The 16,292-nt window shown below is 30.8% G+C and overlaps 4 protein-coding genes across 7 annotated transcripts; 1 reads left to right on the top strand and 3 right to left on the bottom strand.

Moving 5' to 3' along the window:
• Positions 1–1,632: 1,632 nt before the first annotated feature.
• On the bottom strand, positions 1,633–6,301 carry LOC100744502 (cullin-1). 4 transcript variants are annotated; one of them, XM_012390339.3, is made up of 15 exons: positions 6,021–6,301; positions 5,790–5,894; positions 4,993–5,213; positions 4,721–4,883; positions 4,419–4,637; positions 4,093–4,347; positions 3,727–4,020; positions 3,400–3,663; positions 3,146–3,325; positions 2,834–2,983; positions 2,649–2,767; positions 2,438–2,558; positions 2,267–2,370; positions 1,977–2,196; positions 1,633–1,779 (listed from the first exon to the last, which is right to left on the bottom strand). In XM_012390339.3, the coding sequence occupies exons 3-15, from the start codon at positions 5,154–5,156 to the stop codon at positions 1,699–1,701; spliced, it is 2,334 nt and encodes a 777-aa protein (XP_012245762.1). In that variant the 5' UTR covers positions 5,157–5,213; positions 5,790–5,894; positions 6,021–6,301; the 3' UTR covers positions 1,633–1,698. The 4 variants fall into 4 exon arrangements, with proteins under 4 accessions (XP_012245762.1, XP_012245763.1, XP_012245764.1 ...); XM_012390340.3 differs by having other exon boundaries at positions 5,790–5,881; XM_012390341.3 differs by having other exon boundaries at positions 5,790–5,873.
• Positions 6,302–7,175: 874 nt separating this feature from the next.
• LOC100744380 (mitochondrial import receptor subunit TOM7 homolog) lies at positions 7,176–7,934 on the bottom strand. Its single transcript, XM_003492532.4, has 3 exons — positions 7,681–7,934; positions 7,474–7,522; positions 7,176–7,382 (listed from the first exon to the last, which is right to left on the bottom strand). Exons 1-3 carry the CDS (start codon positions 7,778–7,780, stop codon positions 7,367–7,369), a joined length of 165 nt encoding a protein of 54 aa, XP_003492580.1. The 5' UTR covers positions 7,781–7,934; the 3' UTR covers positions 7,176–7,366.
• Positions 7,907–8,912, top strand: LOC100748975. The gene is made up of 3 exons (XM_003492570.4): positions 7,907–8,192; positions 8,349–8,452; positions 8,533–8,912. Exons 1-3 carry the CDS (start codon positions 8,190–8,192, stop codon positions 8,750–8,752), a joined length of 327 nt encoding a protein of 108 aa, XP_003492618.1. The 5' UTR covers positions 7,907–8,189; the 3' UTR covers positions 8,753–8,912.
• A 4,851-nt stretch (positions 8,913–13,763) lies between these two features.
• LOC100744264 (pre-mRNA-splicing factor SLU7) lies at positions 13,764–16,267 on the bottom strand. Its single transcript, XM_003492531.4, has 5 exons — positions 15,827–16,267; positions 15,458–15,729; positions 15,025–15,348; positions 14,638–14,935; positions 13,764–14,559 (listed from the first exon to the last, which is right to left on the bottom strand). Exons 1-5 carry the CDS (start codon positions 16,052–16,054, stop codon positions 13,960–13,962), a joined length of 1,722 nt encoding a protein of 573 aa, XP_003492579.1. The 5' UTR covers positions 16,055–16,267; the 3' UTR covers positions 13,764–13,959.
• Between the last annotated feature and the right edge of the window lie 25 nt (positions 16,268–16,292).

Here is a 16,292-nt window from a genome sequence, read left to right as displayed (position 1 = left end):
CTCTAATATGTTCTGTTTAATAAAATATATTAAATTAATTGTTTTCTTTCTCTCTTTCTCGTTCTCTCTCGCACTCGCACTTAATACGAAGATGCTATTCTCAAATGCTTATAACTCTTTCCCCCATTTTTGATGCCCCTCTCCTTTTTATAATTACGATAACGTTCCGTTTAAAATTCTTATTTTATAACCCTTTTACACATTGCGTTTTACAACTCAGCCTCACATATATGTATATATCGAAATTTGCTATCCTTATTAAAATTAAAAGCACTGATACATTAACAATTTTCATATTTAATTCACTGCTTGAGTTTATATTTAAAATTATACTGCACCGCAGATTTTCGCATTATTTCATATTGCACTTTAAATATTCAATTTATTTTAGTCTCTAGAAAGTTTCATGTTTAATAAAATATTTAAATAATTGGTATCATAAAGTTGATAAATCTATCGCCGATCAGAGAAAAACAAATCATAAATTAAAGTACATTCCTTATTTTTGAAAGTCTTTATATGAAATATCACTTTTCCAATTAATTTTTACTATAAATCAACTTCAAAATAATCATATGAATCTTCAAATTTTTTGTCATAATAAAAATTTACGTAACCATTACTCCTAAAAACATAGATTGACTTTTATATTATCAGGGTAAACTTTTTTATTCACTGGTATAAAATTTTTTCCGTTATACACGTAATTATTAATTAAACCTCTCGACTGTTGCATTAAAATGCATTACTATCTATGTGTTTAAATTCATGTGTTTCATATTATGTTATAATACAAATAATTAATGAAATTACGTTTCTTTCTTACTTTGTAAGCTCGTAAAAATTATACACGAACAATGCACTTTATATTATTCGAAGGAAAACAGAAAAGGAGAAAAAATAATAATAAAAGGAAATGGTGCATGCCCAGCCTTTCATCCTCGTTTGTTAATACGTGTCTTATAATATATGTTAAATTTGTTTGAAACATTATTTTACTTACAGAGTGTTTTATTCATCTCACTCTTATCACGCTTAATACTAGATTTTCTCGCTCTTTTTTCTCTGTTCTTCTATTTATTTTTACGAGTTTATAATTTCGAAAACAATATTTTTTTTATTGTTCTTTGCAAGGTTATGAATGTAAAAGTTAGATTCGTGCATTTTTCGTTTCACAACACGATATCGTATCAAAAATCAGTAACACTTGAATTTACGTCAAAGGCGGCGTAGACAGTAATACATCTAGCAGCTTGACTATGAAATGATTTTATTAACGTATTATAAAAACCAGACTCTAAATGCGACCAGAGGGACAACATGGTACAAGGGCATCCATGTACAAGGAGAATGTATGAGATTCAAATTCGAAACTTAAATAAATATTGTGACAATATCTAGCAATGACATTGGACAGTCATCTTTCGTTCGCGTATATGGTTGCTGCTGTATCGTTGTCGTAGATCAACTTGATCATGCCAGGTAGCTATACGTGTCCTTTTGATATTATAAAAACCAGACTCTAAATGCGACCAGAGGGACAACATGGTACAAGGGCATCCATGTACAAGGAGAATGTATGAGATTCAAATTCGAAACTTAAATAAATATTGTGACAATATCTAGCAATGACATTGGACAGTCATCTTTCGTTCGCGTATATGGTTGCTGCTGTATCGTTGTCGTAGATCAACTTGATCATGCCAGGTAGCTATATGTGTCCTTTTGACCCTCTGTGCGCTCCAGATATTCTTTCTCAATTAAAATATCTATACATTTCTGAAAGAGCAGAATCATCTTATATTAAGGTTATATCTTCTTCATTTCAATTTATTTTCTCAAATATTTCTATTCATCGATATCATGTTATGATAAATCAATATAAGAAAAAATACACGTTTACATATGTTAAAAAATTATTCGCATATATTTATATATGTGAAAATGTCTTAAAAAACAATGTCGTTTATACGTACCTTAATAACATGTACTCTTGGTTTGAACCTAGAGCTTAATTGATTCAATACTTCAGCTACCAATTGTTGATGTTTGAGTACTTTCCTCATTTTCATAATCCTAACAATAGCTGCCTGAATTAAGAGTTTTCTATCTTCTTCTATATTTTTTTGTGTTGTTTCCTGTTCAATCTTTAATTCCGTTTTCATTGGTATATTGATATTAACCCGCAGCTTCTTGCTGTCATAAAAGAAATATATTAATATAATTTCTGATAAGGTAAATATCACAGACTATTAAATAGAGTTACTTTTTATATCCTGTGAAAAGCTCAACTGTTGAAAGTGGTGTCAATTCAGCTTCGTCATCAGTAGCAGCTGTTAATAGTTTAGCTTTCAAGAGTATTTGAATAACCTGTAACAATGAATATATCATCTAGGCTCTATTTTATATGTTAATTCTTTTGTTTTTGTTATATTACCTGAAGCAAAAAGTCCATTTTTATCTGTGTAGCATCATGTAATTGTTGTATCGTCCATACAGTAGAACCATTATATTGTAAGAGAACAGCCATTTGAAATGTGGATGCTTGCAACGTGTATCTGCAATAAAAGAATGAAAACTCATTTGCAATTGACACAAAATATTTATTATAAATTTAACTTAAATTTTATTGTTAAATATTTTATGACCTGTTTTTGAAACAATTTGTATGCAATTCTCCTTTAGACATATTGTACAACCAATTCAACTTTCTTCCACTATGCTGTGAACTATAGAAAGTGGTGAACCTATGTACAGATCTCTCTAGCTGTAATGCAAAGATAATATTTAAATGATACTATTATCATCAAATAAATTATTCAATTCCGTTTACCTCTGTTGGTAATGAAAATGTAAAGGATTGTTGAAATGGCCAAGAACCAGAAGACAACACTTGTATATTGAAATCTATATCCAATGGTTCAGCAGAGTTTGTCAAATGTCTTCTAAACTGTTCATTTAGATCTTTAGACACACCAATATCCTGTGAACAGACTGCTATAATTATAATGTTGTATGATTTTGACAAATATTAGTAAACAATATAAAAATAATTGCCTACAAAAAAATAAAAAATCCGGAAAAACGCGTGAAATACAATACAAATTAAATAAAAAAAAAAGAATATCATAGCACAATACAGTACCTGAAACATTCGTTGCAATTTTGAAGTATATTCAAAACCACAAGCTTGCTTCAATTTAGAAATCATAGAAGCTTCTGCATCATCACTGGCAGACATATGTTGTACTAATCGTTTTGCCAGCATTTTACTATAGAATTTTTGAAACACATCTTTGTCTTCTATATATTTAAATACCACCATCTGCGATTGAAAGAAAGGGTGTAATATTTTTAGCAATGTAGTTTTTGTATTTTATTCATTTCATTTTTACTCACAACTTGATTCAGTGTATCTTCAAGTTCAGCTTCTTCAGGATTTTTGCTACTCTTTTTTAACAACAGGTCACAATATTTTGCTAATAATTCTGGTGATTTGCTGCTGCTATTTGCTGCCCTAGTTACTGAATTACTGTTAATGAATCTTCCACAAGCCTTATCAAGAGCTGCCACAAAACCACTGTCATTATTAAATGCAACAAGTACTAAAGCATTGTATTTTTTATGAACCTCCAAAATAGTGTTTACATAAACCTTTGGATCCTACAAAAAAATATTTTTACACAAAATTAAGTTGCAGTTATTTTAAATTATTAACGAACGTACATTAACTGCAGAATCACCACATTTATCGATAGCTCCAAGTCCTTGATTAGCTATATGACCTTCTAAAAGATTCCGCAATTCTCCAAGACCATTTGGAATTCTTGCCACTAACTGATACATCCGACCTAAGTCTGTGTTTTTGTCAGCATCCAAGAGATTTTGAAATTCAGAATGAAAAATGTCCAAATGTTTTTCAATTAACACTCTTTCACACGTTTTGGCTAATATTTCGTGCGTTGTTTGATGCAAATATACCTGAACTCGCTTTTGTTCTTCCAATAACCTTTGCTCTGCCTATAATAAAATAATATTTGTAAACAGTATTCTTAGAAGATATGATAATATAACAAAAGTTGATTTCAAAACCTTTTTCATATATTCTGTAACTGGATTTTGTCGAAGGAACTCTGAACTTTCTCGAGTATAAAACCTTTCTGTATCTTCAAGGAAGACATTTTCGAAAGAATCTTTGTAAACAGTAAGATTCTGTCCTTTAGCACCGGGATCATCCTCATTCAAACCTAATTCTACGTAACAATTGATTACACCACTGACTAAACGTGTATTTATGGTTTCCCCATTGCGTTCCCGTTCGATTAATTTAAGTACTGCGTTAGTAACCTGCGATGTATTATAATACAGAATTTACTTTTTAGTCTATTTTCCATACATTTACTTATTAAAAGACTTACTTGTCTATTTAAATGCTTGAATAAGTTATCTCGCCATGTAACCAAAGCTGATTGATAAACTTCATAAATTCCTTTGCGACCCTCCTCACATTCTCTACGTACCCAATGTCGATTTAGATACGAGCATACACCATTCAGTACTTTACTACTAAACTGATATTCTTCCCATTGTCTTGTATAGAACTGCAATACATCTTCATCCATCAAGTCGATTCCATGCTATGTAAAAAATATCAAATTAAAATATCGAATATTCTAGTCATGGATTAATTAATAATGATAATCAGTGAAAAGAAAATCACCTTCAATAAACTTATAAGATAATTTCTAAGAAAGTCACGTAAACGTTTATATAATTCCAAACCAACTAACTGTGCACCTCCTTGAGAAATTTGTCCTTTCTTACTTTTGGTTGATGTTCTAGTTAATTGTTGATGAACACTTGTGCAATAATTATATACATGTCTGACAAGTTATGTAATAAGGAAATTAATAGACCGTAGAGAATTATTTTGCTATTATAGTTTCATTTCTTTCTTTTTTTGTTGTTTAATATTTAAATTAAAAAGGATACGTGTACAACTCTATATATCTTGGTTTAGACATACATTGTCTGTTATAAACTTGTTCAATACCTTCACGTAGATCTCCCCAAATTTGATCTAAATCTATTTGTTTGAGGCCTGCTGGGCCTCCTTGATGACTCCCAGCTCCTCCTCCACCTCTATGCCCTGACATCCTATTTTTATACGCTTGTCGAGTGAGCGTCACTGTTACTACTGTCTACAATAATTTCTGTAGGAAAAATAGAAAAGAATCTGCTATGTAATTCAAATACATTGTACAGAAATTGTATAGAAAATAGAAATATAATACAATAAAGCAAATATAAAAAAATGAACAGCAAAAATTTGACTTTTGTATACATAGATGTATAATACTAATTTTATTAGAATAGTTTTTAGGATACAAATGATAATAATAATCATGATGATGATAATGATGATGATAAAATAACGATAATGGTAATAATAATAATAATAATCATAATAATAATAACTATTATAGCACAAAACAACATATTCAATAACTGAAATAAACTCTGGAACATACTATTACATCTAATGATATTTATTAGTGATTAATTATTCCAAAATTTCAATGTCACAATCATTTGCTTATATACACATTTAAAAGCTGTTGAAATCGTTTGTGAAACTATAAATATAAAAACTATGTGAAACCTTTGTGCGCTTACGAGGGACGATTAAAGAAAAAGTGATAGTAAGTGCAATTGGATGAAGATATTCGTGGGGAGAAAAAAAATACATTTGAGCAAAAAAGGTTAGTCGGTAATCGGAAGATCCATACCGATGTAGTTACATCAGGATGCACATCGTTAGCAGTAGCTCGAATTTTTCGTCAGGAAACTTCAGAACATCGCAAATCTTCGTGCTACAACACTACCATCCGTCACTATTGAAGATCCATAAAAAGCAATTGACAGAAATAACACCATCGCAGCCCGTTGCCATAAGAGAATTACTTTTTTTCGTTGGTAGAACGGAGGGAAATATTGTGAGACAGAAAGCGCGCACTCACCTGTCGACGTTCACCACCGCATAACAGGCAGGGTTAGACAAGGGAGTTCTCGTGAAAACGTGGTGGCTATCTTTAACGATCACTGGTACTTCGTTCTACATACGCTTTAACGAGAAATTTATAACGCATCCGCTTGTTAGTTTTGCGCTCTACACGATGACAAGCACAGTAAAACCGCGAACCTAAAATGTTGTATCTGTGTGCCCAAAACTGACTACAGTTCCAATCTGCTACTTTACTTCTGACAGGTTAGGTATCACTGTTACCAACAAAAGAGTACATATATCTTCGATTTTAAGATCTATTTCCTTCACAGTCAGAATATATTATTACTTTTTGCAGTATATTTTATCTATCTTTCTTACTTAGATACTTTCTATCTTGGAAACTTGCGTTTCAAAATTTTAAACTGAAAAGTGTTAAAATAAAGGTTCTTTCGATACCTATAACGAGCGATAGTAATTTTTATTTTAGAATGTGGATATATTGATTATGAAAATCAGTCTATAAAAATCTTAATTGATAATTGTTAATTATCTTTTCTATATCGTATAAGATTGTACGTATATTTATGTAATTATTAACGTTTATTATTTTAATAGTATATTAACTATAATTTTCATTAATATTGCTGCCTGTTCATTAGTTTAGTTTAGTTTAGATTTTTAAGTGGATAAAATGTAAATAAATATATACAGGTACAAAATAATAATGCGGAAGGATTTGATACATCATTTATTTAATACATAGATTTGATAAAGTTAAATTTACGTATTATTCATTACGTATTATTATTATTACGTTAATTCAGAAAAATACCTTTCAAAATTCACTTTAGACTTTATTTAAATGCTACAATCTAATCTTAAAAAGCTTTTAATCATTATTATGTGAACAAAGCATAATAAGAAGTAATAGTTTAGCAAGAAATAAGTACAAAGAACATTGAATTTAATATTGAGTCATTGAAAGATATAAAAATATTCTACATATATGTACAATGATAAGAATAAACTTTCATAATAGATAACAATATAACTATGGATATAATGAAAACAAATAGCAAAGGATATTTGATACTTCTCTCAATATATAGATATTTCTGACATTTTTACCTTTTTTATTTTTTATTATAATAAATAAAACATTGTAATCCAAATTTTTACTAGAAAATTTTTATTTTCCTTAACTCAACATAAAGATGACATTCTCTTGTTAATAATTTTAGTCATAACTACAAAGATAAATTTACATTGAATTTAATGGAAATAAAGAAATATGGTTGGTTAAGCTGTGGAAATATCTTCATGAAATATAAAACAAAGTAATGTCAAAGTAGCTATTTTTTATTGCCATAACAAGCTGAAATAAAAAATCATCCATGTTCAATTTCAGAATATCAATTTGAAACAAATATTACTTTGCACAAAGATAAATTTATGCAGAAACTTACTTTATAATTGATAATGGAGGCATGCCTGGGTCAGCACCTTTTCTAAATCCTAAAAGGTAAATTAATCAATGAGTTACGTGTCGGTCATACGTTAGATTTATTAGGAAGATATACGCATTCATTCGTATTATAAAATAACTGCACATATAAACAATTTGAAATTAATAAATGAACGATCAGGTGGAAACATGGAGAAAAATAACTAACCTAAAAATAATATAGCAGGAATAAATCCCCAATGAAATATAGTTTTGCTGACATCTAAAACAATTGCAATTTTTTGCTTTGTACTCGGACTCATCGCCATTTTCGTATAATTATCACGTGTAAAATGTCTAGACTAATCTTGAATATTATGAAATGGGTATACACAACTGTTAGATTATTTCGAATGATCACGAATACCAGATGTACTTGAAAACGAACATATACCTGATATACTTACTTCTCTAAATGTACATGTGCTTTTTTGGTTTCTTTCCGTCGGCTTGTTGGATCTTTCCACTTTTCGTTCATACGTTGAAAATCATTAAGTCATATTGCGCTATTGAGTCATTAATTGGAGACAGCCTTTAATTGTTTTATCGAAATTATTCGAAATAATGCATCTATATAATATCTTATAGTCTATGTCCATGTTTTGACAGATTCGTCCATTCTGTAGATTGTAGACTACGCGGATTTCGAACTACTTCAATCATTTTTTAACTTCCTCGATGGTAATTTCAAGTTTTTACATTTATTGTTGTATATTTTATTAGAAACTAGTACCAAGTAAAGATTGTAATTGTGTGACGATTGTTGTGTAGTTTTTTAATGCGTGAACATACAATTAAATAAACATTATACAATATACTTTATACATATTGTTTCAGAACTCACCACATTATTGCATTTGGGGATTATGTGAATCACAGCAATATTGTTGTGGTGACAATGTTTGCTGTAATGAAACTGATTTTAATTTTTTATTTTTAACGTATGTTTGATGATCTTATAATACAATATAATACAATACAATATAATATAATATAATATAATAAAAAATTATATTAACAGGGCTATCATTTTTGGAACAGTTGTCTTTCTCACATTATGCTGTATTTGCTATTATTGTACCTCTCGACGAGTTCATGCATCTTTCTTAAAGAAATATTTCAAAATTGCTTATACTGTAATGTCTAACCAACGAGAAAATGAAACAAATGCTGCAAGGAATCAAGAATCGATAGTGGAAGACTGTGTTGTACGAATAGAAAAGACAAAAACTATGCTTTAATAAACATTCTTTATATATGTTCTATATGCCTTTTTTAACCCAATGTTAGCAGTTGATTGTAATTTTAAAAAATGGAATTCTGTCTATGTCAAAATTCTCTCATGTATAACCAATAAATGTAATAAATGTGTAGCTGTATATGAATAAGATCGTTCAGAAATAGACATCTTATATTTTTGAAAAAAAACATCCATAATGGTGTGAAATTTTATTTGTTTCAGCAGATAATAAGATTAAGCTTGTAAAATAATGGCTTTTTTTAAATCTAAGAAGCTACTTTTACTGTCCAAAAATTACAAACCAAATTTTACCTTGCAATTTGAAAATAACACATTTATGAAAATTAGAAAAGAATATCCTATTACTTGAAATTAAACGTCATTTATTAAACTTTTATGCACAATTTACTTGTATGTTAATGCTAGAATAAATTACGTATATATTAAATGTTATGTTACGTGTTAATTCATTCTATGATATTTTAATAAAGTTTATTTAGTAAAGTTAATTCATTTTGCAATTTTTAAATAGAGTTTATGAATTGTATGTGTGATCCATTGCAGCCTTACGGTTATCTTGATTTTCTGTACGAACCGATTACATGCAATAATAATTTTTAAATAAAACTCATCAATAGAATTACTATGTTATATTCTTGCAATTTAGAGAAATTAAAGAATCTCTCATTTAAAGAGTTTTAATTTCGCGGGTATTAAAGAGTTTATATTCATTAATCAATTTTATTTAATCAAATTAAAGTATGAAACGCATATTGAATTACTAATTGCAGATATCCACATTTCAGATCCGTAAATTCTGTTCGCATTTTGGTTTAATGTATCATTTCTTTATTTGCAATTTATTCCTTTATTTGATATGATCGTTACTGAAAACATTTTTATTATTTATCCCTCAGCACAGGTTTTCCAAGAATTTGACGATTTCTGTTCGTAAACGAGTATGAGTGACCTGTTACAGGGCCTCCCACTCCTCATCAACCGAAATTCGCTACGGCGCGGGGGAGTCAGTTTAGTGTCGAAAATTGGAGCGATTAGACGTGTATGGTGTCACTCTGTGACAGGTGCCCATTTATTTCTCTACATAAGTAGTATTTTTATAATGATTCTTTCATTGTTCAAACTTACACTAATGATAAATTCGTTCAATTATCATACGTTTTTACTTAATATAATCATTATAATCCATTATTTGATTATCTTCTTTTTTTCGATCATCTTTTCGGTTGTTATATTTGCCGGTAACTCATATCATAGTTTTCAAGACGCAGTTCAATCTTGATCATTGTTTCATTTTTATATAATTTGTTCTTTTTATACATTTGTTCTAATGTTTTCGTCTTCTTTTGTGCAGATTATTGCTTGATCGCGAGATAACTTTCGAGGTATTAGAAGGACGCTACGAAATTCAAAAAGATGCCGCGAAATTCAAAATGGCACCCCGGTGGTCGATGATAAATTCGAGATCTTTTCATGGAAATTTGGTAATACTTTTGGTTGTCATTTCACTTTTTTCAGTAGTTTTTAATAGTTTCTATTATATTCGAGAAAGAACACCACCATAGGCTGGTTTGAACATGTTCTGCAGATCGCGTCTTTTCTTGCTGCGCAGCTTTATTTAACGGACAAGAAAAGCCAACCATATTTTATGTTGGTATATTTAAAACTCTAATGGCGGACATTTAGTTTGGCGGGCAATTTTTACAAATCATTTAAATTATGAAATATTCATAAATATTTGACAATTTATTCAAAAACTTTGACAAAATATTAACAAGGGAATATAGTTTTTGATATCCTTGATATGATATTTCTTTATCTTTTATAAATGTATAATAATTAATTTGCAGTTTTGAAGGAGCAATACATATTTTCTTCGTAACCTTGTATTTACTTCATTTAATTCTATTCTATTATATTTTACATTAATTATTACTAATTAGAAAATAGTATTCGATTAAAAACATAACAAGTGTAAATTTTCTATTTTTGAATTTAGTTATTATTACAATTTTTTGCTTAATACGAATCAGTCTTTTATCATCTTAAACTTTGAAAATAATTAATACTGTCATTAAGAAGAAATTACAATATTCTATCGTTTGTTACAGGTTGCTTCCAGCATTCACTTCTTCCCCCGAAATTGGTGATTCCAATTTGATGGCAGCTTGGTAACGACGTTCCTTGGGTTACAACGATATTGAAGACAATGTTCTTCGCGTCTAATCGTGAGTCGCATGCATTTTTGTTCTTCTGGTCACTCAATCATGTCGTAGGATGAAAGGTCCGAATCGACACGGGTTGACTGGTTGTATCACGTAGAATTTTTGACGAGCATAGTGACCGCGGGTATTTATTATACTCGTGAGTAGTAACATTTTTTTGTCTGTGTTTTATTTATTAGTTCAGGATAGGTTTTCTTGCACATCGCGTTTTTAAATGTTGATGATAATGTATTAACATATGTTGACAATTAGCATACTTATACACGATTAAAAATTACAGAATATATTCACTAAAATTATTTACAAAATCAAATTATATTCAATGTGACTATTTATGAAGATCAAATGTTCATACAAGAATGTGTATGAATATTGAAATAAACAACGAAATGACTTCGTTTAAATATTTTGTAGTGGAGAAGTTTGGTACCCTCAGAATTCGTTAATATGGAAATTCAATTCTGATTAAAGTTATTACAACGTTGATAAAGATTATAAATGATATTTATTTTAATCGTTTACTCTATAATGGTATGGAGCAGTTTTATTATTTGAGCATACACAGTATAATTTCAGTAAAATTCGAAATATGGAATATGAAAGTATATGTTAAAGCCTAACTTTGTCCGCCCGTTAAGATAGATATTATAAAATTTCACGTGCAAGAAGACACTTCGCGACAGGCAGATTTCAGAATCAAAACAAGTTTTGAACGTTCCTTTGTGTTTTCAAAGATGTGTTTTGATAAAGATATCGCCTGAGGATATTTCGATTAATAGAGTTCATTTAGAGTCCATTGTTATTCATTGGTATAAATATTACTTGCATCGAATCTTAATTTATATTTGATAAATATGTATATTCTTCGTTAATTTCCTTCATTTTAGTTTAACAATTTAATTGTTCATTGAAATAATAAAGTAAAATAAAGTATAGCATTATTAAAATTTCAAATGAAATTAGACTGTAAAATCAAATTAGCCCGTTAGATGCAAAATATAATAGATAAGCTAATCATATTTTTAGCATAGGATTTTCAGGTTTAACTTCTTCCATGTTCATTGCCTGAATCTCACTCACGTGCCCAGGTGCTTCTTGGGTGGGAAGAAGGCAATGGGCATGACGATTAGTCTATAAGCCTAACAATGTTTTCAGCGACTGACATTGCGTTAGCGTATCGTGCACGACGTATTTTCCACTGTGTGTGTATGTGGTTAGGCCGTGGAATTGCGTCGTTTTTGCTTTTTATTATAATCTTGAAACACTTATGGAGTTCAGAAATATGAATCCAATTACCATTGGAAATATTCAGTGCTGATAAATACGTATAGTGAATTATAAATAGTAATATTACTAATCTCAGTATAAACTACAAAAAAATTAATAATTGATTAGAGTTCGACGATTTCTTCTAGTAAAATTATTTCTTTAGATGATATACATATACATGATTATATACGATTATGAGTATTTAATTAAAATTGAGATTTAAATATATTTGGATAATTAAAGTTGAAATATACAGAATATTTTTACGCAATGGTCGCTAGCCATCGTCAGTCGATTTCAGGAAAATGGTACGTACACTTTAGAGTGTGAAAGTTGTATGTCAAACTCGGGCGTCAGAGGCGCCCCGGGACGTCTCTCTAGTGTAGGCTCTTGCGCCCGGGTTATGTGTGAGAACCGTGGAGTGAGTGTGTTGGTGTGCTGTCTGTTTTGCTACTTTTTAAATATAGGGTTAGGTAGGATAGGTAGTATACCTTCTGGTGTGAGTGTTAATTATAAGTAGGTAGGGCCGGGCAGGTTGGCACAGTCTCTGGTCGGGTAGGCGCGATTTCGCGTGTCCAACCTGTTTCAGGAAATTTGATTTGAAAAATCGACGGCGAAGCTGGAAACAAGAGTTGGAGCATGCCACTCAGCTTAGGCTTTGCCTATCGGTTTTTCGAATTTCGCGGTCGTGATCGCGAGCAGGAAGTCGATTTCGAAACGAACGTTTATATATTGCTCGAGCGCACACATACGAACAGATAGCGATCACTATGACCGTTGGTCATCCATGTTCACTTGAATTGACTCGCGCGATTTAAATTTTTAGTTTACATTTGCGGGTTATTTTTTTGTTTTCCGATTAGAAAGACTCGAGCTAGATTTAAGTTTCAGCGGGCATTGCGCTCGAAGAAAGAAGAGGCTATGAGCCGAAGAGGCCCGGCAAATTTGTCATAGAAGAGGGCAACTACTAATGGCTTTCCATCCTCTGAATTTCGGATCATCCAAAGCATGGAAAGTCATTCCCGTTACTATTTTGTCACTATGCTCGCTTGTAGTATTTGTAGTAGTAGTAGTAGTATTTTTTTTTCTTTTTCTTTTTGCGGTGTATATGTCGGTTCACCACCGCATTGGGCAAATCACGGTTTTTGTATTAGTATTGCAAGAGATTAATTATGGTTTGAATTAGTGTTGCGAGAGATTGATTACGGTTAAAATTAGAGTTGCAAATTATAACATCGCGATTGTTTTTAGCAATTTTGATTATGAATTGTCAGAATTTTTTAGAGAACGATACATTGATACATATTAGCTTTCGCATGGCTGCCCTGTTTGAGCACGGTAATACGTTTGTGAAGATAACATTTGCTAAATTAATTTAATAATCTAATAATCTGATCTGTTCAATCTAATAAAATAAATCTAATAAAATAAAAAAATAATTTAATAGAATAAAAATTTATCATATTCTTGATGAACTTCGATTCATAACAAATAATATAACAATTTTGTTCACGTTTTATTAAATACGTTAAATTGGTAGGTAGATACGATATTCGCTTTTTAATCCCTTATAATATATTACATTTTTATATAAAATGAATCAATTTTATATATATCTAATTTTCACTTTAGATCTATACGTAATAAATTTTAGTACACCTAAAAAATTTACAAGAATTGTATTAGTTCCTAAAAGCTATTTACTAAGAAATTCCGCCATCGGGTCGTCTTCACGTTGTCGCTTCATTTGAAATGCTTCGATCTCATCCATTGTTGGTTCTTTAACTTCATACATGCTATTGTAAGGGCGTTTTCTTTCATTCATTTGTAGCAGCCTTTCCGCTTCCTTTTGTCTTTCTTCCTCTTTCTGCAATGCTTGTTGTAATTTATCTTGTTCCTGTAACTTAGCAGCTTTCTTCTTATTCTTTCGTTTTTCTTTCTGTTTTTGTTTTTTCTCCTTCCTTTTAGATGATTTCGATTTTATCGGCCTTAATACCTTTTCTTCTTCATCCGAGGATGTATCGTTACTTACAGATTTTTCATCGGATGAATTTATCGTTTCCTCGTTAGACCTTTCTTCCTCGTTTACTGTTTTTTTAATTTCAATAACGGCTGCTTCGGCTGTCTTTTTACCTGCATTTCCTGTACAGTATGAATTTTTTATAAACGAATGACAGCACTTGTATCCCCATTTACCAGCATGCCAGTAAGAACCCCAAACGCAAGTATGATTATTTGGATATACATCTTCTTCGTACTTAGAGCGAATTATTTGTCTGTCTTGTCCTTTGATGATCTGCAAATAAATACAAATTATGAAAAATAATATAATTTAATTAACCTTCACAGTCTAATAATATATGAATATACGTACTTTTCCATATCTGGAATATTCGACATATTGTTCTGTTTGTGCTAGTAAAAGAGAAGGCGGAGGAGCATCGAGATGTTCTTTACCCCCATATTTATTAATTATACTTTCACGAGCTTTATCTTTCAGTTCGTCGCGTTTTTTATCATATTCCTGTTTAAGTAATTCCAATTTAGTGGGTTCAGCGAGTAAATGAACGTCAACGCCTCTTTCATGCGCTTCCCATGCAAACAATTGAGCATTTGAATGTCGTTGTGTATCTCCCGAGAAACGCGCAAAATTTTCACCTTTATAATCCACCCTGAAACATAATACAGCTACTTTAGTATTTTTGAATAATGTAATAGTAATACAGACGATAACGGAATGTATAAGATAATTTCTGCATACTCTCTGTCTGTGCCGGTATAAGGATTGTCACGCATGGATCTCGTTTTAGGATCGTAATATGCCGAATTTGGATCCAAGTTTCTTAGATACTTTGCTGTATCTTCTCTAATTCGTAGATTTCTAACGGTAATACGTTGTTTAGAATCTACTTTTGTCCCAGGCATATCAACCTCGTCAACATATTTGTCCTCATCTTTATCCGAATCCTGTTCATCATTCTCTTCCGCGTTTAACTTTTCCGCACGCATTTGTCGTTTTGCTTCTTCAATCTTTTGATATTCTTCGATAATAGCTCTATGCTGTGAAGGATCATAACCAGCCCACCTGCATTAAATTAATATATTCAAAATATTGTTTTATATTAATATTTATATTTAAAATTTACCAAGTATTTCAGTATGTACTGTATCGAGTAAAGTTCAAGATAAACCACCTGTCTCTTTTGCCATCGTAGTCCGTAGATAATTCTGGTTGAGTAAACTCATCTGGTGCTATATTTGCATTTGTGAATTTTGCACCTATTTTACGTGGACGTTCCATACATTCCTTTTTCTTGTGAGTTATTGCTCCACAATTTTCACAGGCTCCTTTACGATACTTTGTTGCTACTTTAGATGAATCTACACCACGTTTATACCATTCGTCTATACCGCTATACTGCTTTTGTTTTTCAGGCTGCGGTCTTTGATGTTTCAAAGTAGGCCCCTTTAAATATTATATATAAGTAAGTATTATATGTTTTAACGTTATGTGCGCTGACTATAAAAAGAGATGTCAATTTCTTTAAAAAGTTAATGCATACCTGTGCGCCAAAATACCATGGCGTAGCACTAATGTATTGTGGAATGTGTGGATTAATATCTTTGCCTTCTTCATCTACTGCAGCTGGTGCTGTACCAGCTTTTCTCGCTTCTTCTAATTCCTTAGCCTTTCGCCAATCTTCTCGACTTTTTTTCTTGGGTTCGTCTTCGAAATTGCTTTTGTTCTTTATAATTTTTGACACAGGTACATTGGCTAGAGTATTAGCCATTTTGATAGAGACAATTAACGTTAGATCAATTTTAACTTTGTAAGATTATTTAATTTCGGTGTCTTGCTCGTAAACTGACAAATACTGGAACTAACCTATACATAAGATAAAATCTAACGACAGACGTAAACAGTTATGGAGTTTGTGTTACGTGTTCTGAAATACCAATCGTGTAAAAAATCAGAAGCCATAGACGAGCTAGTCTATGGTTATGCCCTCTGCTATTTGTGGTCGAACT

Source organism: Bombus impatiens, unplaced genomic scaffold, assembly GCF_000188095.3.
Source record: "Bombus impatiens unplaced genomic scaffold, BIMP_2.2 scf_0765, whole genome shotgun sequence".
Taxonomy (NCBI): Eukaryota; Metazoa; Arthropoda; class Insecta; order Hymenoptera; family Apidae; genus Bombus; species Bombus impatiens.
The sequence above is the reverse complement of the archived record's forward strand: the minus strand, read 5'-3'. Positions and strand labels throughout refer to the sequence as shown.